At 35.9% G+C, this 25,576-nt stretch overlaps 1 protein-coding gene across 4 annotated transcripts in view; it reads left to right on the forward strand.

Moving 5' to 3' along the window:
- Nucleotides 1-25,576, forward strand: part of DTL (denticleless E3 ubiquitin protein ligase homolog) — a 63,767-nt gene that overhangs the window by 4,461 nt on the left and 33,730 nt on the right. For all 4 annotated transcript variants that reach the window (XM_045084698.1, XM_045084697.1, XM_045084696.1 and 1 more), the window contains exons 2-13: nt 828-953; nt 1,737-1,835; nt 2,852-2,913; nt 2,999-3,119; nt 6,005-6,070; nt 7,503-7,615; nt 9,124-9,197; nt 10,961-11,064; nt 11,330-11,434; nt 14,228-14,340; nt 20,948-21,037; nt 23,723-23,858. In XM_045084698.1, the coding sequence (XP_044940633.1) occupies nt 828-953; nt 1,737-1,835; nt 2,852-2,913; nt 2,999-3,119; nt 6,005-6,070; nt 7,503-7,615; nt 9,124-9,197; nt 10,961-11,064; nt 11,330-11,434; nt 14,228-14,340; nt 20,948-21,037; nt 23,723-23,858 (1,209 nt within the window). The remainder of the gene's footprint in view (nt 1-827; nt 954-1,736; nt 1,836-2,851; nt 2,914-2,998; nt 3,120-6,004; nt 6,071-7,502; nt 7,616-9,123; nt 9,198-10,960; nt 11,065-11,329; nt 11,435-14,227; nt 14,341-20,947; nt 21,038-23,722; nt 23,859-25,576) is intronic.

Consider the following 25,576-nt stretch of genomic DNA (forward strand, 5'->3'; position numbering starts at 1 on the left):
TGACATTTTAGAATCCTAGAATTTCAGGGGCGCCTGGGTGGCTCAGTGGGTTAAAGCCTCTGCCTTCCGCTCAGGTCATGATCCCAGGGTCCTGGGATCGAGCCCATCAGCGGGCTCTCTGCTTCGCAGGGAGCCTGCTTCCTCCTCTCTCTCTCTCTCTCTCTCTCTGCCTGTCTCTCTACCTACTTATGATCTCTGTCTGCCAAATAAATAAATAAAATCTTTATTTAAAAAAAAAAAACTTAAAAAAAAGAATCCTAGAATTTCAGTATTGGAAAAAGGAAGTGAAGTTAGAATTTACTTGTGAATATTTTAGTAGCTAGGCAGGTAAATTTACATTCATTATTTCCTTTAACTCTTTGACCATTGGATTATATATGATGTTGCAGGTAATTAAAGAATTTGAGTAATGTTGATTTAGAAACTCTGGAAACGAAATGTTAATTGAAGAGAATGGTAGTTTTAATGGTTATGGTAGTCTTTTGTGGTTGTGTTTTATACTTGGTCACCAAAGGGTGTAGGAGGGGTAAGATCTTTTTTAATGTACAAAGGCCACTTGTTTCTTAAAATCTTCAGTGTACCAGCAAGAGTCCATTTTAGATGGTAAGCCCAAAGCTGTACCTCACCAGAAGTTGAGAGTGCTTTTTATTTCTACCTTAGGACCCCTTAGGAAAATACCAGAAACTATTTTAGAGGACCCTGAATAGTGAGTGGACTTACATAAAATATATAAAGCTTTTAAAAACAAATATTTACCTCTGCACTTGTTAAAAATATTGAAATGTGATGATATATTGAAATCTATAAAGAATTATGTCTTACTTTAGGATGGTCTTCCCAGTACCCTCTACAGTCCCTTCTAACTGGTTATCAGTGCAACTGTAATGATGAGCACACTTCTTATGGAGAAACAGGAGCCCCAGTTCCTCCTTTTGGATGTACCTTCTCTTCTGGTAAGAGAATTACTACCTAACCTAGGCTTGCTCAGAAATGATCTATGTCTTACTTAAAAAAAATATATACTGGGACATACCCCTTTCAAGAAAAAGTAGGTTAGATAGATGGTAGAGTTTTTCTAATAGCTGTTTTCTGATTTATGAAATAAGACTTTTAAAAATCTCTATGCATAATTATTTATTTCCTCTAAAGTATAAGACTATTATAGCATTTTTTTTTCTTTTCTTTTTAACGGATACTGGGAAAGGATTGCAAAGGTTCAACCATCATGAAAACTGTTTTGCCCAATGGATATACCTTTTGGTCTGATGGAATCTCTCTGTAATGCACTGGGAAACATATGAACAGAAATGGAGTACTTGTCCCCACTGTTAATAGTTTGAGAGGGGAAAAGTAAAGGGGTATGAAAAGGAAATTTAACTAATAGACTCAGCCTGCTGGTGGTCTATATCGTGTGCTTTTCTTTGCCATTGGTCAGTGTCACTATTGTTTTATTTAAGTACTACTCTTCTCTAAATAAGAGATTATATGAGATAATTTTGGTGATTTTGAGTCATTTACTGAATTAGATATTAAGGCAATTTTAAGCAATCTTTAATTCAAATTACCTCTCAAATACCATAATCAAATGCTATTTGGATAGAATCATCTTCCCTCTTCAGATTCTTTGTATTTAACTTGTAGCTTTCAGTTAATTTGTATTGTATTGTTTTTATAGCTTTATGCTCAGCTCTAAAATTTTTGTGTTATTCTTTATGTATTCTTTATTTCTTATTTAGCTCCCAATATGGAGCATATACTAGCAGTTGCCAATGAAGAAGGCTTCGTTAGATTGTACAACACAGAATCACAAGCCTCTAGAAAGAAGTGTGTCAAAGGTAAGTCTAGACCTAAAATTTTTGTTTTAACATTATTTTAAATTCATAAATCTTCAAGTAAATTGTTATTTGAATATATTTCCAATTATATTCACTTCTGATGAAGTCTATTTAGGGACCAGGTTAAAAGAAAATGGTAGATGGCTCTTCTGGCAATAATATTGTAAATATGGCAATACTTTCACTGAAAGTTGAAAAAAAAATACAGTTTAGGATTAAAACAGTTCTTCTTTTAAAAAGTTAAATCTTTAACACTTAATGTGGTTGGAGGAAACATTACTTTAAAATATTTATGTTGACCAAGCATCTTTCTTATATAAGGCAAATTTATACTGATCTTAAGAAGCTAATAATCTGGAACTAGTTATATCAAGTGTGGAAATAAGTAAAACAGGCTATAAATGATAAAGATGTACCCAAAAAATGCCATGGGTGTCAAAAGGAGAGCTCTCATGTGGTAAAGTTTGCAAGGACAATTTTTCATGAAGAGAATATTTAAGTGGGACTGTGGTATTTAAACCTGTGAAGATAGAATAGGATATGCCAGGTGGAAAGGACAGCATTAGCAAAGGCCTAGAGATAAGAAAGCATAGGCTATAATTATGGAATGGAGAGAGATCCAGTTGGTTGGAATAAGGTATGTGGAGACAAAGATAAACCTTGCAACAGAGATAAAGGCCAAAGCATGCAGAACCTTAAATGTCAAACTACTTCAGATTCCATTCAGAGAGCATGATGAAGATTTTTGAACTGGAGAATATTTCAGAAAGATTCCATTTTGGAGAATATATTACTAGTCACCTCATGAAAAGGAATTTGATATCAAGTGATAGTTCTCTGCAAGAGTGAAGGAAATATGTAAGTTCTGTGAGTATACAAGTTCTCTTGACCCATGGATGACAGGGCACTGACGACTTATTTTTTCACTGTAGCTTTTAAGAAATTCAAACTGCTATTAACAAGGCTACCCCTGAACATAGTCTAGACATTTCACATTCACCATTTTTTTTGTTTAGAATGGATGGCTCACTGGAATGCTGTCTTTGACCTGGCCTGGGTTCCTGGTGAACTTAAACTTGTAAGTGACTTTCATTTTATTGGAATCTGGTTAAATATTGATAAAGCATTGATTTATTAAATTATGATACCTTATATTTTGAAAGGTTACAGCAGCAGGTGACCAAACAGCCAAATTTTGGGATGTAAAAGCTGGTGAGCTGATTGGAACGTGCAAGGGTCATCAGTGCAGCCTTAAGTCAGTTGCCTTTTCTAAGTTTGAGAAAGGTAGGTCTGTGCCTATTCTCTTTCATGTCCTTAATCTCCTTTACGGTGAGTTAATAAGAAGCTTTGATGGTTTCCACCCTTTCCGGTGTCAGAGTTGCTACTTTCCCTACTTTGAGACTGAGAGTCTCATGACCAAAATCCTCCATGAAATTAAGCTGACTTTTGGTCCCATTCTTATGGATATTATCTCCAGCCTGTCCCTGTAAGTTAAGAATCTTCAGATAATTTTTTTCTATAATCCTGCAGATAAGGTAAACATTTATAAATAGCTATAATACCTCTGTCCAACTTTGAGTGTCTTTTAAAGTCAAAACCCTGTACTGAACACTGATTAACTCTATTTGTAAATGAGTTACTTTAACTCTCTTAGTAAAATCTTAATTAAGTGGAGTGTGACGCTGGAGTGGGAAACCTGTTAAAATGGACATGATTCTCACCTAAAAACTTACCATTTAATTACTTTAAGTGGCCCAATTCCCTAGTATATTTTCAACTATTATTTACTCATAATTGATCTTTCTGTATTTATTTTACTATTATAATGGAGAAGGAAGACTTAAAGAATGATATAGTACAGCACAGTACTATAACACTAGGGAAAAACAGGAGTGTCTGAATTATCTCTTCATTTCTTTTCTCCTTCCTCCATTAGTTTCTCGCTGAATAATTTTTTTTTTTTTTACAAATAGACCAACAAACATTCATCTTAAAGAAGTGGCTGAATTAATCTGGCCTTAATCTCAATAACTGGACAAACTTTGCAGTCTTCTTTATCATTAAGAAATACTCTATTTTTAAAACAAACATTTTCATTTATTCACATGAGCACTCAGAAATATTAAACTGAGTTGTTGAGCTGATCTGGACTCCAAAAAGGTCAATTTTAATTGACTGGTTGCTTTTGAGAGTGGAACATTGAAGAATATATGGCATAGTTTTTATCTCTGCATCTCCCCATAAGTTTTCATTAACATGTGTATTATATGAAGTTAGATATGGTTATGTTCTAGTTTACTACTGTGGCAGAGTTGACTCTGAGTTTCTAAAAATAATACAAGAGCATGAAAATTAACCTTACTAAAGGTAAATTTGTTTAAAGGATAACAGTAAAAGAAAGCACTATCTTTTTTTCCGTTTGCTTAATTTTTAAAATTTTATACAGTAAATCTATGCTGATATGGTCTAGTAGAAAAAGCATTGAATTAGAAATTGGGGCTGGTAGCTTTTATCATGGCTCCTAGTAGTCTGTAAGTGTTCTAGGATGAATTGCCTGGTTGGACACTACCCTCATGGCCACATAGTTTGGTTGGTAAACACAGATTAGATTTTAGATCTTTAGCCAAATGCCTTTGTACAGGACACATTTTTACAATCATACATAGAACCCCTGTATTTTATTCCTGTTTCTGCCTCTAAACTCTTGGGCAAAGTCGTTTTTATTCTCTGGACTTTCATCTGTTGTTTTTTTGTTTTGTTTTGTTTTGTTTTTTGAACATTTTATTATTTAACTATTTGTGAGAGAGAGAGAGCAAGCACAGCAGAGGGAGCAGCAGGCAGAGGGAGAGCAGGCTCCCCACTGAGCAAGGAGCTTGATGTAAGACTCAATCCCAGGACCCTGGGATCATGACCTGAGCTGAAGGCAACTGCTTAACTGACCGAGCCACTCAGGCTTTCCAATGTTTTTGTTTTAACAGGGAATTAACTCAGTAAAAGTCAAATTGCAGACTGTCAGACCTACAGAGAGGTCAGATCTCAATTTAGTTCTTTAATTTAAGCCTTAGTTACAAGCCTCTTTTGATTTTCCCTTGCATAGATGGTTCAGGGGTCAACCAGAGACCTGTGCTAACTTTAAACACAATGTTAGAGTTAGCCTTTCTCTGGCTCTCTCCAGGGTTCTCCTCACTCTGGCTCTGGCAGCTCTTGTTGCCTCAGTCTGGTTTTCCTTGTTCCTCTGACTTGAAAGATGGCAGGTTCTGTATTGGCATCTTAGCTGCCTGGTACTAATGCTGCAACTGTGGCTGCCTTCAAGGTAAAACTGCAAAAGCCAGTAAATTAGCCGAGACCAATCACTTGCTTCAGGTATTGACTTCCCTCCAAAAATTGAATGTTTTTGTTCAGTTTCTAAAGAGCCTCAGGTAGTTGGTTTTTCTATTTTGTCCAGAGTTTTTGAGCTCATGCAGATAGATTGGTTTCGTAAGTGCTCACTCTTCCACATATGAAGCAAGGTTTTTTTCATTTTGTTTTAAAGAATAAAACATTACAGATAAATTGAAGTTCCCCTATTTTTCCTTCTTCAGTCTCTTTGCTCTCTTTCCATCCCTAGAGGCATCCTTTTTCTCCGTTTTGTTTGGATTATACATACTTTTATACAGAAGACCATAAAACTTGGAGATTTGGCGAGTGGGCTCTGGATTTATTCTTCTAGGAATACCTTTATAAGTCACTTATCCTCTCTATGTCTTGGTTTTCTTATCTATAAAATGAGAATAATAATACCCACCTAATAGGGTTAATAATAAGAATTGAGATAATGTATATAAAGCACATGGGATAGTGTATAGCACTTAGTAAACTCTCCGTATATTTTCGTTATTGCTTTTTCATTATTCTTTCCATATGTGTACTTCATGTAGTATTTTATGTGATGTTAAGAATATTTACAGAGGGATTATTCTCTAGAGCGTAAGTATTTTGAGTTCTTTATAATCCTTTCCCTTCACTGCTATGTTTTCTCTTATTTGTTGTTGAGCCATAAATTGTTTCATTTTTAATTGCCAATTACAATACTTAACCATGGAATAGATGCTCTAGGAAACGTAAATGAAATGCATGCATTATTGGCCTGGTTTTATTAACTTCTTGATAAACTATTTATTTCCCCATAGCTGTCTTCTGTACAGGTGGAAGAGATGGAAACATTATGGTCTGGGACACCAGGTGCAACAAAAAAGGTAGCGTAGTTCCATTTTAATTTTAATACATGTGGGATCACCTTATGCTTAGCTAATGAGTTGGCGATTTCATCTAGTTACCACCAGGGGGCAGGGGGCACATGTTCATAATCCCCAACTTCTGCTGACTGTTCCAATTCTCAGGATTACTGTGATTGTTGCAAGTATTGCCCTCTGTATTTACCTCATGTTGTCTTCTGAACTGTGCCATTTATTGATAGAATTGGGATTATTAGTACATGGGCTTGGTGGTAAACGATCTTCTAAAAAGTTATTTAACTCTAAAGAACTGGATTAAATTAAACATAATTATGCTCACATTGCCCCCATGATGTCATTAAGCAGAATGCAGTGATCATCTCACTGCCTACTTCCTTTTTTAAAAATAATTTCTTTTTAGGGGTGCCCAGGTGGCTCAGTGGGTTAAAGCTCTGCCTTCAGCTCAGGTCATGATCCCAGAGTCCTGGGATCAAGCAGCATTGGGCTCTCTGCTCAGCAGGGAGCCTGCTTCCCTTCCTCTCTTTCTGCCTGCCTCTCTGCCTACTTGTGATCTCTGTCTGTCAAATAAATAAATAAAATCTTTTTTAAAAATAATTTATTTTTAATGGACTATTTTTCAGAGCAGTTTTAGATGCATGGCAAAATTGAGCAGAAAATATAGAGAGTGCTTCGAGTTTTAATGTACTCTCTATCTCCACAGGCTTTCCCACTATTATCATCCCATGGCAGAGTTGGACATTTGTTAAAATTGAAGCTCTGGCACTGATACACCATAAGCACCCAATGTCCCAACGTCCCAAAGTACCCAGTGTACTTTGTAGTAGGGTTAACTCTTGGTATTGCACATTTTATTGGTTTTGACAAACGTGTAATGACATGTGTCTACATTATAGTATACAGAGTAGTTTCACAACACTAAAAATCTCCTATGCTCATCTTTTCCTACCCACCCCCACAGCTCCTGACAACCACTGATTATTTTTACTGTTTCCAACATTTTACCTTTTCCAGAAAGTCATATAGTTGGAATCATACAGTATGTAGTCTTTTGAGATTGGCTTCTTTCACTTAATAATGTATTTAAGGTTCCCCCTTATCTTTTCATGGCTTGGTAGCTCATTTCTTTTTACCATTGAACAATGTGCCATTTTATCTGGATAAACCGTAGTTTATTCCTACTTTCCTCTCCTGAAGGACATCTTGATTGCCTCCACGTTTTGGCAGTTAGGAATAAATCTGCTATAAATATCCATATGCTTATTTCTCTTGTATACATCATAATGGCACCAAAAAATGTAATGCAGTAGTTCTGCTGGCTTCTAATTTTACTGTTAAGAATATAATTAATTCTGAAATCTTATGTGTAAGTGTTACATTCAGCATAGGAATAAAGGTCTGAAACCTAAATCAGTTTGCTTGGAATATCTTTCAGATGGATTTTATAGACAAGTGAATCAAATCAGTGGAGCTCACAATACTTTAGACAAGCAAACTCCCTCAAAACCTAAGAAGAAACAGAATTCTAAAGGACTTGCTCCTTCTGTGGTAAGGTTTTAGAGCTGTGTACATGTGTGCAGATCTTACATGTAGTAGGATGGGATCTCATTTGGGGCGCCTGGGTGGCGCAGTGGGTTAAAGCCTCTGCCTTCGGCTCGGGTCATGATCTCAGGGTCCTGGGATCCAGCCCCGCATCGGGCTTTCTGCTCAGCGAGGAGCCTGCTTCCTCCTCTCTCTCTGCCTGCTTCTCTGCCTACTTGTGATCTCCGTCTGTCAAATAAATAAATAAAATCTTCAAAAATAAGTTAATTAGCTAATTTTTTTAAAAAAAGGATGGGATCTCATTTTAGGTAACTTGTTGGGCATTAAATAGGAGCTATAGATTAAGTGAATGAGAGTCTTTATTCAGTGGTTTATTATTTACTGCTCAATACCTACAGTAGTAGTTTTCGAACTCTAGTGTATAACATGGTCACCTGGCAGCATATTTAGAGTTCATCTATAGAGATCTCCATGTGTACAACATAATTTATTGTAGACATAATAATTATGTAGACGTAATTTATATGTTTACAACATAATTTATTAGGAAAGCGGTGATAGTTTAAAGAAGCATATTAAATAACATGATACAATTTTCTATAAGGGGAGGTAATCCCTGTTTTTTACAATACACAAACTATAGGAAATTTTTGAGTTTTTAATATTTTTATAAACAGTCGCCAAAATATTTAAATATATTGAAACATTTAGATAGAATATTATGTCTCTCTAGCATCTTGTACTCAAAATTAAACATTGCCCATTGTACATCTTCTTTCTTTTAAAAAAATCACCATGGCTTTTACTTTAATGTGTTTATTTTTCTAAAATTCCTGGTCTGTAAGATCCAAATTAGTATGTTGGAGAAGTATGTTTATTAAAAACGTTAGGACTTATAATTGCATACCAAGAATAGGACACAGACATGAGTGGAAACTGACAGGATTAACAGTGGGTTTTGGAGGCCAGATGGAGTTAAAATGAATATCATTTCAGACAATCAGATTCTGATCCAGGAAAACTCATTAACAGCAATTAGGAGATGAAATTCCATTGAGCTCCTTTAAATTTTTCGGAACGCATAATCATCTTTCATCAGTAATTCTTCAGATACTCCTATGCAACAGTGTTGGTAGGTGGTGACATTCTGTAGATGAAACAGGCACAAGAAAGTTAAACGAGTCTCCTACAAAGACATAGCGTATTAGTAGGACTGATTGTAAGTAGAAACCAGTAGGTTTTAGACAAATCTTTTATTCACCTGTTTGTTTTTTGAGTGTAAGTCAAAGTTGACACTATGTACTATACTTCAGTGATATTTAGGTCATTTTCATGCTAAAATTACTTCTTGGTCAGTATAAATATCTGACTTAGGATTATTGGTGAGGGAAGATTTAGTCTTAACTCAGAATTTGGGTGGGGGGAAGCCATCATTTTAGTACCTTGGTCTCTTGATGGTGAAGATTATGATACTGAAAATAGGACTTTCTTCTTTTTCTGCCTTGTGCTGTCAGGATTTCCAACAGAGTGTTACTGTGGTCCTCTTTCAAGATGAGAATACATTAGTCTCAGCGGGAGCCGTGGATGGGTAAGAGCCTTTATTTCGTGGTTCTTTTGATGAGATCTCTTTCATAAACTGTGATAGGGAAGTCACCTAGTCCCATTATAATCGAATATGTATGCTTTTAACTTTCCACGTAGTGAATATCCAGCTGAGAAGAGGAACTACAGATCACAATGAAAAATATCTAGTTAGGACTCTTGCTCAAATAATTAAATGAGGTAATCCATTTTGGTATTATGAAGTAATAAATGAGGTAATAAAATTAGCACATTATCTAACACACGGGAGCAGTATTGGCTGCTGCTGCTATTGTCGAGAATCTGGGTGGGTAGCTCGCTTGTACATGCAGTCTAATTTAAGCTTTTGAGGAATAAAATTTCTATTATTTTGGATTTTTATCTTCTCAGGTTTAGTAATACCCTAAAAGAAGAAATCTCATTTTCTGGGTATATAACGGGCATTTTGGGGAGTAATCTAACTATATTGATATTAAGGTCCAATGACTTTCATATACCTGCCATCTGTGATTGGTATGAATGTTTGGCTTCCAAATAAGTTTGTGGTACTTCATTGGTTGCTTTGTTACAATAAATAATTCTCTGGGCGTTTTTTAAGCACACTTCTTTGCTTATTTGCTTATGATACCTCTCAAGACATCCCTCCCTTTGAAACTAATTTAAAAACATGATGGTTTAATGAACTAGGACTTCTTTTGTGTCTTTTGGACACTAAAACTCATCTGTGGACCAAATCCTGTTGTTTGTTTCCAACGGTAGTGCCCTTTCAGACTAAGCTTGTGTTTTCATGTTGCCAATAAACTAGATGTTGAGGAGGTGCCTGGGTGCCTCAGTTGGTTAGGTAACCTACTCTTATTTTCCACTAAGGTCATGATCTCAGGTTGAGGTGAAATCGAGCCCTGAGTTAGGGCTCTTGTTCAGCAGGGAGTCTGCTTGGAATTCTTTCTCTCCCCCTGCTCCTCTCCCTGCTCTCACTCACTCTTTCTCTCTAAAAATAAATAAATGAGTAAATAAATAAATAAATAAATAACATCTTTTTTAGAAAAGGAACTACGGGGTACCTGGGTGACTCAATTGGTTGAGCAACTGCCTTGGCTCAGGTCACGATCCTGGACTTCCAGGATCGAGTGCCGCATCGGGCTCCCAGCTCCTTGGGGAGTCTGCTTCTCCCTCTGACCTTCTCTCTCATGCTCTCTCACTCATTCTCCCTCAAATAAATAAATAAAATCTTTAAAAAAAAAAAAAAGGAACTACGTGTTGAGGATTAAGACAATGATACCAATAGACGAAATGAGAAAATACTTTATTTCACAGGAAAAGTTGTTTAGATCAGATTACTTAAGGAGTTACATATAGTGATAAAACCAAAGGGACAGAGCTTGTTACTTACAATGTTAGAGGTTACATGCAGAGTGTTAAAGGCTTGGGAAGCATTTGTTTTGCCTTTTTTTTTTTTTTTCTGAAAACAATGAAACAATGACCATCAGAACCCAACCTTCATCTTCCTTTTCCGCTCCCTTGAAGTAAACTCAAGGTAACCCATCGCTAGGTCAGATCACATCTGTTTCCGTTTTGCCTGAGTTGTTAGCCTGACATTGGAAACTATAGTATGAGATAGTTCAATCTGTTTCCCAGTGAGATATCCTCCTTATATCTGGTTGATGTGCCAGAGGAGTTAGATTAAAAGTTATTTCATGAAGTTCAAAGTAGTTGAAACTGGTTGGAGTTGGGGATTGGCTACAAAATAACTTTTTTTACCTTGGTTTTTAGGGTAATCAAAATATGGGATTTACGTAAGAATTATACTGCTTATCGACAGGAACCCATAGCATCCAAGTCTTTCTTGTACCCAGGTAGCAGCACTCGAAAACTAGGTAAGCCTTTTAATACCCTGTGAATTTTTGTTACAATTTTAAAATAAATATCAAGCTAGTTTTCAGCAACATAGACTTGAAATTAACATGTGGTTGTGTCTTCTGGAAATTCAGAAGTTAAAAACTCAGAATATTTTTGGTTTGTATATATTTGGAGGAAGAAGAATTCTGATAATCTTGTGGAATGATCTTCTTTCTTCAACATTGTCACTTCAGTTCTACTTGCTGTAATCAGGACATGCTAACTAAAGTTTCCTTTTTCTAGGATACTCAAGTCTGATTTTGGATTCCACGGGATCTACTCTGTTCGCTAACTGCACAGATGACAATATCTACATGTTCAATATGACCGGATTAAAGACTTCTCCAGGTAAGATCTTACCCATTTAAAATCTCTACCCTGGAAAAATAAAATAAAATAAAATCTCTTGCCCAGAAACTAATGCAGAGATTTTTGTTAATGATAATTTTATTGATCTTTTTTTCTGAACCAAATTTTTTAAGACATAGGAGGGCTTTGGCGTCTTTGATTAGTTCCAGTGATGTTTTCCTGGGTGTATTTTCCTTGTGATATTTCACAAGTAAACAGAATCCTGCTGTATATGGTGACTTAACTGTATTTTAACATTGAGTCTTTCCTGAAATTGTGTCCCTTTGACTATATTTAGAAATGTCTCAAGTTTTATAAGCTATAGAAGGCTGTTCCCAGTTTTTGTCTTGTTCAGGGGTTATTTGTTAAAATTAGGGGGCTGAATTTTTTAATTCCCTAGATAGGTTTTTATCTACTTCAGCCTTAATGTTGGGCAGTGTCTATTTTATCTCTAGTTTTCCCCAGCCTCATCTTTTTTTTTTTTCCCTTCAAGAAAATTAAAATTGGAATCTGGTGTTTAAAGTTGATACATGGCACTTTAAAAAAAAGAAATGCAGGTTTCTCAGCCATACTCTAAGATTTTGGGGGGTTACATAATTTTAAGAACATTTTCAATTACTTAGGCAAGCTATATATTAGCAACCTCGTTCTTGCTAAGGTATAGCTCTGTCAGAAACAGACAGGTTCCATAACCCCTAAAGCTACCTACTTCCCACTAAAGTAAGATGTGCTGATAAATAAGAAACCTTGAAATAGTATAGAACTTAACTAGGCTCTTACAGAACTTTCCAAAGACTGCCCAAAGCCAGTATTAGGAGTTTGAGTTCTGTGACAGCTTCACAGTTGGTATTTCCAATGTCCTAGATTAGGTCTGGTGTTGTCTAAATAACAGCAAGGGTATTTGGAAAAGGGAAGGAGTTTATAAGTTGTTTTGCTGTTTTCTGAATGGAATCAGAACTTAAACAGCTTCTAATTTAGATAGTCATATAAAATACACTTTTCAGAATCTTTCTCCAAAAGATAAAAGCATAATCCTAATTATATTATCAAATAAATGTACAAGAATTCTTTCTGTGTCTTTTTTTTTTTGTAGTCTGGCCCAAAAGGGAGTCTTGAGATTAGTCAAACAAATATGCCCAAAGCTATATTACTAAAAATTTAGTAACCTTTTTCCTGTGCTCCCAAAATTATTTTGTTGGCTCCTATAGATAGGTAGGTAGGTAGGTAGATATGTTCTTTAGAGACTGAGTGACAGACAGTGTCTGACATTGGGTAATTGCTTATCTTCTTCAAATTTCAGAAAGGGTCCTGGGCTTAATACTTTATTTCCTATACTTTTAATTTATAGTGTTTTATTATACTAAGTGATGTTCATAAGGATGACTCTAAAGCAATTCACTGAAGCATTTTTAGAGTCCAAATTATCAAAGAAAGATAAAGTTGAACTAATCAAAGCCAATACAGGTTTTAGGATTTTTTGAATGCTTTGAAGCATTTACAGTGTACTTGAGTAGACCAGCAGAGGGCAATAAATACTTACAGGTCTAGTGGGAAATTTAGTCTGTAGTTTTCCATTCATAGTTAGAGTTAAGAAAGATAAACAATTATAGTTTTACAGTTGTATTCAGAGCAAAGGAGCCTGTTTATTTTGTGGGGATTTACCTATCATCGTAGATAAAAATGTGCATCTGAATTGATTCATGTTCTGCTTAATATCTACAGTGGAAGCATTGGTGTGGAGAGTATTTGATATGTAGGCTTTTTCTTGAAAAGCTAAAAATAAAGTCTTTTTCCAGTTTTGTTCTGGCAAAAGGAAAAAGATTTCTGTGAGCACTGAAGGAAAGCTATTATGTCCCCTGATAATTCTTACTTCCTTTCTGTTGAAGATTAGAGTGAACTTCTTTCCCTCTGCTTAAATGTATCCCTAAATTCTTCAAAAACTGAGATTTTTTTCTTGTATTTCCTATTAGTATTCTGGTACCAGAAGCCTCAGGTTTTGGTCTTCTTAGGATAGAAGAACTCATCAAGCACATTGTGCTAGACTGGATTGCTTGCCCTTTTGTTACAGATATTAAGAAGTCTAAATAAACCTAAAGGCTAACCCTAACCTAGTTGATGTATCTTACATACAAACATATAGTTTACCCCACTAGCTCCTTCTTTTCAGCCTTCTTAAAGTTTTGGATTAAAAAATTCCCACAATAAAAAAATAAGTAAATTGATTAACTGATTCCTACATCCCAAATGAGCTATCCATAAATCTTAACTCTTTCCACTGATTCTTACCTATTCATGCAACAGATGTTTGGAAATCTCTTTTCAAAGCACTGTGAGGTCTAGTGAGGAAAGAATAAAATATGAAATTTACCCTCAGTATTTGAAGTCTAAGAGGAAGAGGACCAATGTATTACTCAACAGAGAAAGCCCTATGCTACTATGGGAAAAGAGGGCCTAATGAAAGCATTTACTAAAAGAGTGGACCCTGGTTGCATTCTTCTCCTTAAGAATGTTTTCCGTCACTTTCCTTTCCATAGCCAGCTCCATACCAAATATCTGGGCTTAGATCATGAGATTGGATTTAATATAAAAACTTCTTTCTGAGACTTTATAACTTTTTGCCAATGTCCAGTTCCCTTTAACTTAGTGAATAAAACTTGACTATCTGTTTCAATATTCAGTAGTTAATACACTAATAAAACTTGTTAGGACATGTACAGTGTCTGCATTTAAGTGAACATTAGAAATAACAAGAATCAAGTAATATGTGTTTGTTTGGTTTTTTTCCTCTGACAGTGGCTATCTTCAATGGACATCAGAACTCCACCTTTTATGTTAAATCAAGTCTTAGTCCAGATGACCAGTTTTTAGTCAGTGGCTCAAGTGATGAAGCTGCCTACATCTGGAAGGTAAGTTACCAAACTTCCCTCACAAATGTGAGAACTAAGTATTCTTACAAATATTTCTTCTCAGATGAGTAAGTTTAACATAAATGCATACTATTAACTTTTTCTACATTAGATGTTCAGTAAAAGTTGCTTCTTCCTTCTTAACACAGCCAGACCTCGCTCTGACTGACACATATATCATACTTTCATGCCCAGAGCTTCTCAGAAATAGATCATCCATGTACTCCAGCAGTTTCACAGATTATCAGAAAATTGAGAATTCAGAAGCTTAGAGAGAACCTTAACTACTTTGTCGTGTTTCCTGGAAAAATATGTTGGATTATCTTTCTGCCCTGAGTTTTCAAGCTCTTCATTCAAAATATATTTTAATTCCCAGGATCCTATGCCCAAATCAACCATAATATCTTGCACAAAACACTAAAAAATATTTGTATGGTAATTGTATTCTTTACTCTCTTATAAGTGGCCAGTCTTAAGGTTACTAGAATAGATGTGACTACTTTTATCAGTTTTATTATGTATTTAATGGCATTACTTAACTTACTTGACAGATTCTATTCCTGTTAACAAGTTTATTTATTTTCTTTTTTTTTTACTTAAATAACAGTGATTCCTAAAGTGACTACTGTAAGCTAAGAAATTTAAATTTGTCCATATGAGGTTCAGTGGAGAAAACTGAAATATCACACAAGGAGCACTTGCTGACTACTGAAAAATAGCTCTTGTGGGACTAATTAATTATAGAAATGTCTGGGAGTTCAGAGACATAAGAGCATTATGGCGTAGTTTTCCAAGGGCTAGAAATTAATTATCTTCTAGATTGCCCTGTGATATCATAAATGTCCTTAACACTAATGAATTGGGACGATCAGAGTTCACACATTATGGATTTTATTCTTTGTTATTTTTAAAATTTATTTACTAGAGAGAGAAAGCAAGTGAGCAGAGGGGGGAGCAGAGGGAGAGGGACAAGCAGCTCTATGCTGAGTGCAGTGCCCTACAAGATCATGATTTGACCTGAAATTGAGAGTTGGATGCCTAACCAACTAAGCTATCCAGGTGCCCCACATTTTGGATTTTAGAGTCATAATGTCTAAAACTTGATAGATTCATAGGTTCAATGTTATCAAATCCCTTTTCAAGAGGAAATCATATCGTTATTAGTCCTGCCAACCTCTAGAGAGTCGTTATCTTTAATGTTGGCTTAGGATGAGATAGAACCTGTCAAGTATGAAGCATAATTCTGTTTAATTTCACCTGGTCCTGGAGGACGTACTTAAAGTGACTTCTCTGTGTACCTAGAGGTGCAAAAATACAACACTAACTTAAGAGTTTTTAGTGATTATATCCTAGATGGTCACATGGTGGAGACATTGTTCTATGCAAGATACTTTTGTGTTGTACTTGGTCTCTTTCTATAAGCACAGTTCTTTCATGTGTTATATTTTTAAAATGAAAATTTGCTTATAAAATATATACCTGAGACTCTGATCCCATAAAAGTTTGTACCTAGTTTCTTGTCTATAAAATTTTCTGACTTGAGTTTTAAACTTTAATGATATACGTTACTAACATTAATGCTTTGTTCTTATATTTTAAATTTTGAGTTTCAAATTTGGTCTAAATGCTTCTTATTTTACTATCTTTTTGTTCTTCCTTTCTCCTTCTCTCACTGTCTTTCCTTTTTCTTCTTTATTATGTTCTGTTAGTCACCATACAGTACGCCATTAGTTTTTGTTGTAGTATTCCAAGAATCATTGTTTATGTATAACCCTTCTTAATATCCATCACTGGCCCAACCCATCCCCCCACCCTCTAAAACCCTCAGTTTCTTGGAGTCCAGAGTCTCTCATGGTTCGTCTCCCCCTCCGATTCCCCCTTCATTTTTCCCTTCCTTCTCTTAATGTCCTCCATGCTATTCCTTATGTTCCACAAATAAGTGAAACCATATGATAATTGACTTTCTCTGCTTGATTATTTCACTCAGCATAACTTCTCTCACTATCTTTTCATCCCTTTTTTTACTATGGCTCTCAACTAAGTAGGAAGATTTTATTCTATCAAAGTCTGTATCATTTTAAGTTTTTTAATTCTTTAAAAATAATTTCTTTTAAAAAAAAGATTATGGAAAAAATAGCCCTGCACTGATCATTTAAGGAAATCTTTAAAATCAACTTTTAGTTATGTTAATTATGCGTATGATTATATATTCTACATAAATGTGTTTGCATGTGTATACAGACACAGTTTTATTATCAACTGAAAGTTTCTCTCTAGCTATCTTCTATAGTACAAAGGCTTTTTGTTTGTTTGTTTCATGGAATGAGGGTTAAGGTATAGTTTCTCTCTCTAAAGACATGCAGTAAAGAGACTTGGCTCTTGTTAGTAACCCATTTTCAGACATCCAGTCAGTGGCTATCACGTACATGGGTGACCCTTTTTAAATTCCTCAGCTGGGTCACATGTCAGTGCTGAATGATGTGGTTCAGACATGATGTTCTCCTGCTGTCCACACATAACTCTGTGTGCAGGCTCTGATATTTGAGATCCTGGCAAGCTTACTGCTCCTAAAATTGAATTTGCCTAGTGAGGTGGCTCAGTTTCTCTTTTCCATGATGAAGAAGAACAGTGGGGGTGTAGTTTAAAAACCATTCCATGCAAGCTGAGTATCACGCTGTTAAGTTATAGCTCTGCCATGTTTCCAAAAGGTCAGAATCTCTCAAGTGTTGGGATTTTTCCTATGCTAAAAAGCCCATGGGCACAAGAAAACAGAGTGAAAGAAAAGAGTTACCAAGAATCAGGCGTTATTAAGTGTTATGAAAGAAAAGAGATCTCAAGACAGAAGAGAATGGCCTTTTAATCTTTACCACTGCTCGGCAAAAGGGAGATGTAATATAGTTAGACTCACTGATACTAAGGACCAAGAGTTAAAAATAAAAAGAGTTAATAAATATTTTTCTTTTTAATTTCTTATCCTTTGTCCCACCCTTACCTACCCCCTTCCCTTCCCTGGTTGATTTCTGTTATAGCCACTGAATAGTATTGAAGTGGTTATAAATAAACTCATTTGGCACAGTCATTCTACCGCTGACTGGCGAAACATTGAGCCTGACACTTTAGGAAGTGTAAATGATCTCATGGCAGAAATAAAGATGAGATTTGGTTTCTGCCTGGGCAGAGTAAGGGGATTTTTTGAGGAAAGTTGCTGATCTTTTTTGCACATTTAAGGATACAGAATGTTTTATTAGATGTGTAGCTTAGAGCCAATTATTTCTAGTAGTAACCTTCATAGTTGTAAGAGTTTTAACTTGGGGATTCTTCGTGTCTTGAATTAAAGTCTGTATAACAACTAAAATATATAAGAGAGGACAGTTTTCTGTGTTTTGACCATCTTCAGAATGCATAGGTGTAAATGTCTCTTGGACTTAATAGTTTCTTCTATTTAAAAGTAGAGGGAGGTGGGCGCCTGAGTGGCTCAGTGGGTTAAAAGTAGAGGGAGGTTTTTAAAAAAAAGAAATTAGGGGTACCTGGGTGGCTCAGTGGGTTAAGCCTCTGCCTTTGGCTCAGGTCATGGTCTCATGGGCTTGGGATTGAGCCCTGCATGGGGCTCTCTGCTCAGCAGGGAGCCTGCTTCCCCTTCTCTCTCTGCCTGCCTCTGCCCACTTGTCATCTCTCTCTCTCTCTCTTTCAAATAAATAATCTTTTTAAAAAGTGAAATTATGGTAATGTTTTATCATAATGAGGTGACAATAAATAAAAACTTATTTGAATAAAAATGGAGGATTTATAAACAAGTTGAGCTTCACTAGGGGAAATTCATCTTCTTTGAAATAGTCAACACGTATACTATGCCATGCTCCGATACTCCTAAAATTGTGAAAGCTCCTGTAACTACCACTCATACAAACTTGCTGGGGATTAGTACTCATTTCAGCCCACAATATGCCTTTCCCTCCACTCCTTTTTTTTAATTGAGATAGAATTCACATAATATAAAATTCATCATTATAGTTGTTTTTAAATGTATAGTTGATTTTGAATAGCCATCACCACTGTCTCATTCCCAGACATTTTCATTACTCCAGAAAGAAACACTGCCCTTGAAGAGTCTCTCTTCATTCTCCCCTGCCCTCATGCCCTGGCAACCACTAACCCATGTTCTATCTTTGGATTTGCCTATTCTGGACATATCCTATAAATGGATTTTGACAATATGTGATCTTTTATGTCTGGCTTATTTCAGTGAATGAACATGTTTTCCAGATTTATTGTGTTGTTGCGCGTATCAATACTTCATTCTTTTTATGGTTGGATATCCATCATATGGATAGACCACATTTTATTTATCCATTTATTAGTTGGTGGACATGTGAATTATTCCACATTTTGGCTTTATAAATAAAGCCACAATGAGCATTCATGTGTAAGTTTCTGTTTGAACATATATTTGAACACACACACACATATATATATATATATATATGTTTGAACATATATTTCTGTGTGTATACCTAAGAACAGAATTGCTGCATCCTGGGACACCTACATGGCTCAGTCGGTTGAGCATCCAACTCTTGATTTCGGCTCAGGTGGTGATCTCAGGGTCATGGAATTGAGCCCCACATTGGGCTCCTTGCTGGGCAGGGAGTCTGCTTGAGATTCTCTCTCTCCCTATCTTATCCTCCTGGCCCTCCACTCACATGCACATGCACTCTCTCAATCTCTCTCTCAAATGAATGAGTAGATCTTTAGAAAAATTGCTGGGTCATATAATAATTCTGTTTAACTTTTAACTTCCCCTTACTTTAATGCTATACTAAGCATCTGACTCAACAAATGCTGACTTTTATTCTCATTATTATTCCTACCTTATTATCAGTTTGTAAAAAGTTTTTCCAAGGAGTCTTTTATTTTTTTCTCTTAGATCCTATAGATAAATGCAAAAATGTGGATATACCCTATTGGCGGATGTGATGGTTTTTCTTGAAATTTATTTTAATCCTTTATATACATGTTTAGGTTCCCTTGGGTATTGTAATGCCTAGAAAATTGAAGAAGCAATATCTTGAAATGACAGGCTAAAGGCCACAAGCAGAGTAAACCAGTGGAGTAGAAGAACGTGTTGCTACCAGGGAGGGTCGGTCAAGAGGACACTGGGATTTTCTCACCCTTTTAATTTGGGGCTAGCAGACCTGCTTGGGTCTTGAGTGAAGAGTAACTTAATAGGCTGGGGCCATCCCAAATGCAGGAGGAAGGAGAATTTCTGTGGCTCCTGAAATACTTAGAGACTATCTTGAAAGTCTTTTCTAAAATATGCTACCTTGTGAGAGAAAGAGTTATTGTTCTCTGTGCCATTGTAGGAGGCAGAAAGTGAGATCCTTTTAGATAATACTCAGGAAAAAAGCTTTTTCTGTTAAACTCTAATTAACCCAGCAAGGCAAATTAGACTCTGCTCTTTCTCTTCTTTTGCTTTTAGAATCATTACATGTGCCATTTAACCCAAGAGAGGAGTAGTAATATAACTGAGTTGGATGACCTTGTGAATCAGTGTGTTGACTCTCTTCACTACAGTTGAAGGCCTCTATTAAGTTTTCTTAGTCATTCTCTGCAAATATTCTTTCCAGAGTCGCCTCCACTTTCTTCATACAGATGAGCAATGATTCAGAGCCTCCAGAAAATGAAAAGAGAATAATGTCTCTTTTTCAAACACGTACTAATAATAGTTACGTGAGTTTATATGCCATATTGTGCTGATTAATTCCCATGGCCTCTGAAAGGGTTTGACAACTCTTGAATGAGTCAACTGTCAAATGCATCACTAGTGGCATATAGTGAGAGGGAAAGTCTGATCCTTTGTCACGTGTATACTACTGCACAATATGACCCTTCTTGATTCATTAAGATGTGGCAGTACTTAATTGAAAACTTAAGATTTCTTTAAACAAATCTACCAAAATGAAATTTTAGAGGATTTCTTTTTTCCCAAAAAAAGATACCGAAGTGCCATGTATAAGTATATGGTTTATATTCCTTCAAAATGAAGGGGTATAACTTTAGGGACTGTGGTAAAAATCGGTGAGTCTTTTGGGTGAAAGACTGTCCCCTTGTTGCCAGAGAACTGGTAGTATGTCCGAGATGCCTTCAGGATGTATTTAATGTAGTGTTCCTGGAAGTAGCTGATTAGAAAAGATCTGAAAATGTCTAGGCTATATAAAAACAGGACTCCATTGAAATTCACACTACCTAGCAGCTGAACCCTAATCTTATAGAAAGTTTTCCAGCTAAGGGGTGAGGAATAATGTCATGCTTGAATTTCAGTCAAAATATATGTTGCTATATAGTCTTAAATTGAAGTAAGACCTGCCCCTGGTATTTAAGTTGATTATTATTAACTGATTTTGGCTACTTTCATTCTGTTTTCTCAGGTTAATGACAGAAATACTTTTATTGCACACTAGGACTCTTTTCTGAGCTATAACTAGGTATACCTAGAGATCTTTGGTAACAACTCTGTAAGACACAAATGTGGAGAGATTCAAAGGCTCTATCTGAGAGACCTAATACTGCTCTGCTGACTTACTTTTTTTCTTTTTTGGTGGTGTGATAGGTCTCCACACCCTGGCATCCTCCTACTGTGCTCCAGGGTCACTCTCAAGAGGTCACATCTGTGTGCTGGTGTCCATCAGACTTCACAAAGGTTTGTAAATAAATCTCTGTCATTGGTTTAAAAAATAGATCACAGATCTGTAGATTTTCCCAAGTTAGTTTGAGAGTTACACAGACTTTTATTTTTAGGGATTGAAAGATCTAGAGGCCATCCAGGATCTATGTCTGCATTAACCATACATACTCATATTTTCTTTAGCAATAGAGAAACTTACACTAAGGAATAAAAATGGATTTTTTTAAAAATTTAAACTCAGTTAATTAATAATATATATTATTGGTTTCAGAGGTAGAGATCAGTGACTGACTCATCAGTGTTATATAATACCTGTGCTCATTACATCACATACCCTCCTTAATGTCCATCACCCAGTTACCCTATCCCCCTCCCCTCCAGCAACCCTCTGTTTCTTATGATTAAGAGTCCCTTATGATTTGTTTCCCTCTCTGATATCACCTTGTTTTATTTTTTCCTCTCTTCCCCTATGATCCTGTTTTATTTCTTAAACTCCATGTATAAATGAGATCGTATGATAATTATCTTTCTGATTGACTTGTTTCTCTTAGCATAATACCCTCTAGTTCCAACCATGTCATTGCAAATGGCGAGATTAGAATGGATTTCTTGATTCCCTAGAATAATTCCTTTCCTAAACATAGTTAAGTTTTTAATGTAATTAAATTTCATCTGAAAATCTAAGGTGGAAAACTAGTTTTATTAACTTTCTACATACTATCAACATGGCATGTTAAAGGTTGTTAACATCTTGACTGTTCTTCACAGTCAAATTTAGTTTTCACATGCCTAAACAGTGCTTACTGTGAAGTTGTAATATGGTAGGTTATCTATGGCTACCCTATATGAGTAGCTCCAAGATGTTTTAGACATTTCTCACTTAAAAAATTTTTTGACAATGATACTTAAAGACAAATAAAATACCTGAAATGTAAAAAGGCAAGAAATATAAACTTTGTGTACATGTAGGGATTTCATAAATACTGGCCCAAGTTCCACTCATTCTCTCAGCCCCTACTGCCTCTGGTCTTTGGGTTATTTGGGGTTTACAAGAAATACCACTTCTGTGGATATCTCCACTTTCATTTATGACGTTTTGAGGTTTTGTTCCCATCTGTTTTTTATCTTCTAGAAACTTCTTATGGTCTAGTCTATTCATGGCATCCCTGCTAGCTTTCCAGTACTGCTGTGGATTTCTTTTTGTTTCTATATCTGTATAACCATTTCTGTGGTCAGCCCTATAGATTTTTTTTTTAACTCATTGCTTTAATCACCAATAATTACATCCCACTGACCTTTTTCTTCTGAGGTTCCATGTACCTCCCAGTGAAATAATCTGCTTTTAACATGGAGTTTTGTATCTTTGTAGAATTTAGAGAGTTTTTCAATTACTCACTTAATTTTGTTCCCTTTTTTCAATTATCATATATTGCCCTTATCTATATATGCACAGAAAAGACTCATAGGTAGTTACAAGGCTGTTTACCTATACTAATCTAATAACCACTTCTTTAAAAAAAATTTTTTTTTAAATAACTTTGCTCCTAGCCTAAAGTTAAGAAGGTAAAAATATGGTTTTAAAATCTAGCCTTTGAAATTAGAAAAATTTTCACTTCTAGCTCTGCCACTTAATTGTGGTGACCTTGGGCAAATAATTTTATTCTTTCTTATTTTATAGATGAGATTATTGGAGTTCAAGGCATTTTACATTGTGAGAATTAAAAAACATAAAAAATGTAAATTGTTACACTCTCAGTAGGTGCTCTGGAAATAATTCTTGTTAATAGACCATCGAGTAACTGGGGATTCCAGGCATTTCTTCTTGAGCAGTTAAATATGTGTGTCTTCTTTTGGCCTCCCAGTAAGGAAAGGAAAAAGTTGCCAGTCTCTTGGGGGCCAAGACTTAAGAGAACGTGTGTTCTTTTTTTTCTCTCTCTTCAGTGACTGAAATAGAGAAATTATATAAACAAATGCTGGGGAACAGCTCTGGTACCAGTGGCCATTTGCCACAAGCTCTTCAAGCTGGACTTTCTCTGCCATAAAAGGCTTGGGACCAAGATCGGGAATGGTCAGATATTTTTAAAGGGGCAAAGGTTATTTTTAACTTCTTTCAGCCTAGTGAACTTGTTGTTTTCCCAGATTGCTCCTTTACCTATCTGAAAAAGAATCTCAAAGAATGGTTTCATTCTACTTGTCACAGCTTACTAGAGTCACAGACTAAGCCTGATCTTGGAAATGATCCCATTACTTTAGCAGTAAGCCAGAACATGTAGAATTCAGAAGAAAGTGGTAGAAATTGAATGTTGGTGGCATATACGGTTTATCATTTAAGAGAGGAAATAAAAAAGGGTGTCATAATTATATTATATTTCATAATTATATAGAAAGTGATGAAGATAATGACTTGCCCAGGTTTTTGAGAGTAAAACGAAAGGAACCTGATTTTATAGTAGGGCTTTAGGTCAGGTAAGATGTGACTGGTAACAGAAGACATACCATCAGAATTATAAAGAAAATACAGTCCTATGGAAATTTGGAGTGATTCCTAAAAGCGAGGGATGAAGTATATGATTTTTTAGATCTCATTTTCTACATCCTGGTATATCACACAAAATAATTCTCTAGTCCTTAAGATCTACTTTTTACTTTGTTATAAATCTTTGATTGAAACTTCTTAACTTCTTTCCTGATTCTCATTAGATTGCTACCTGCTCTGATGACAATACACTGAAAATCTGGCGCTTGAATAGAGGCTTAGAGGAGAAGTCAGGAGGAGATAAACTCTCCTTAGTGGGCTGGGCCTCTCAGAAGAAAAAGGAAGCCAGAGCTGACCTAGGTAAGGATCCCATGCATTCTTCTAAGTTGCTTATGGTTTGATTGGTTTCATTCTGCAATGCAGAGTGATAAGCTAAATTTGGTCTTACTTGATATATTTTTAAAGGAAAGCACCATCTTTCTTTACATTCTTTTCAATAAATATCTCCTGAGCACTACTATGTTTATCATCTACAAGAGGCACTGGAATATAGTGGTGGATCACTTATTTTCAAAGTATTTATTGAACACCTATGATGTGCTAGGCACGGCTCTGAGTTGCTGAAGATTTAGCAATGAACAAAAGAATAAAAAATCCCAAAAATGTAAATGAAGATTACAGTTTAGTATGAGAGGCAGAGGAACAATTAAAGAAAATATGTACTATGTCAGGTAACTATAAATACTTATGAAAAAAGGAACACTGGAAAATTAGGTGCTCAGGGAGGCCTCAATGTTTAGATGACGTTTGAGAAGGGAAGTGAAACAGGGAGCCATGTGGACATTTTGAAGAACATTCCAGGCAGATAAAACAGCAAGCACGGAAGCCCGTAAGCAGGAGTAGGCCTGATATATTTTTTGTTCCTCAAGGAGGCTAATGTGGTTAGAGCCCCCGTGGCTAGAGCAAGCTAACGAGAGGGACGGGAATAGTAGTGGAAAATGAGGTTCTTGTATGATTTGGGCTTTTATTCTGACATATTAAAAAGCTATTGCAGGGTTTTAAATAGAGGAGTATCATGATCTGAATTTTCCTAACTTGATTATTTTTACTCCTGTGTTGAAAACAAATTATAAAGGGATCAGTGTAAAAGCTGGAAGCTAATTTTGAACTCCTTTGAAATAATCTAGGAAGCAATGATGGTGACTTGGACAGAGGGGTAGCAAAAGATGTGGTAAGAAGTCTTCAAGTTCTGGATATATTGTAAATATAATGTGGAATCAGATATGGAATGTAAGGGAGTTACTGAGGATAACTTCAGAGTTTAGGACTTGAGAAGCTGGAAGAATGGAATTGCTGTTAACCTAGACAGGAATCACTGCAGAAGAAACAGGTTTGGGAGGGAATAGCTAAAGCTCCTTTTGGATATGTTGTTTGATATGATTATTAGACATTCAAATGAAGATGTCAGAGAGGTAGTTAGATGTTTAATTCTGCAGTTTGAGCCTAGAGCTATAAATTTGGGATTCAACAACATGTAGGTGAAGGAAGCTATAGCTAAGAAAAGAGGATAGGTCTGGGTTCTGAGCCTTGGAACACCCACCCCATTGTTTAGAGATTGGAGGGGTGAAAGAGCAGACACAACCAGAAATAGAGAAAAACCAGGAGAATATTGTATCCTGGAAGCCCAGTAAATAATGGAGAGAGGGATGAATTTGGTCAAATGTTTTTAGAACTCCATGTAAGACAAGGGCTAAAAATTGGCCTTTGGATTTGGCACTATCAGGCTTTATTCAGTGACTTTTAATGAAAGCAGTTGGCAGAGTGTCAGTGTCTAATGGGTGTTAAGGAGGATCAGAGAAGAGAACTTGGAGACTACAAGAATAGAGGGCTCTTCCAAGGAGTTTTGCTAGAAAGGAAAGGAGAGAAATGAAGTGGTAGCTGAGGAAGAAGCAGTGTTGCAATTTGTTTTTTGCTTTGTATTAACAGCATTTTGTGTGTGACTGGAAGGATCCTATGGGGGGGGGTGGGACTTGATGCAAGGAGATTTGCTGGAGCAATGTTCTCAAGTGTGAGAACAA

The sequence above is a fragment of the Mustela putorius genome, unplaced genomic scaffold (genome assembly GCF_011764305.1).
Source record: "Mustela putorius furo isolate JIRA1106 unplaced genomic scaffold, ASM1176430v1.1 tig00000785_pilon_pilon_pilon, whole genome shotgun sequence".
Taxonomy (NCBI): domain Eukaryota; kingdom Metazoa; phylum Chordata; class Mammalia; order Carnivora; family Mustelidae; genus Mustela; species Mustela putorius.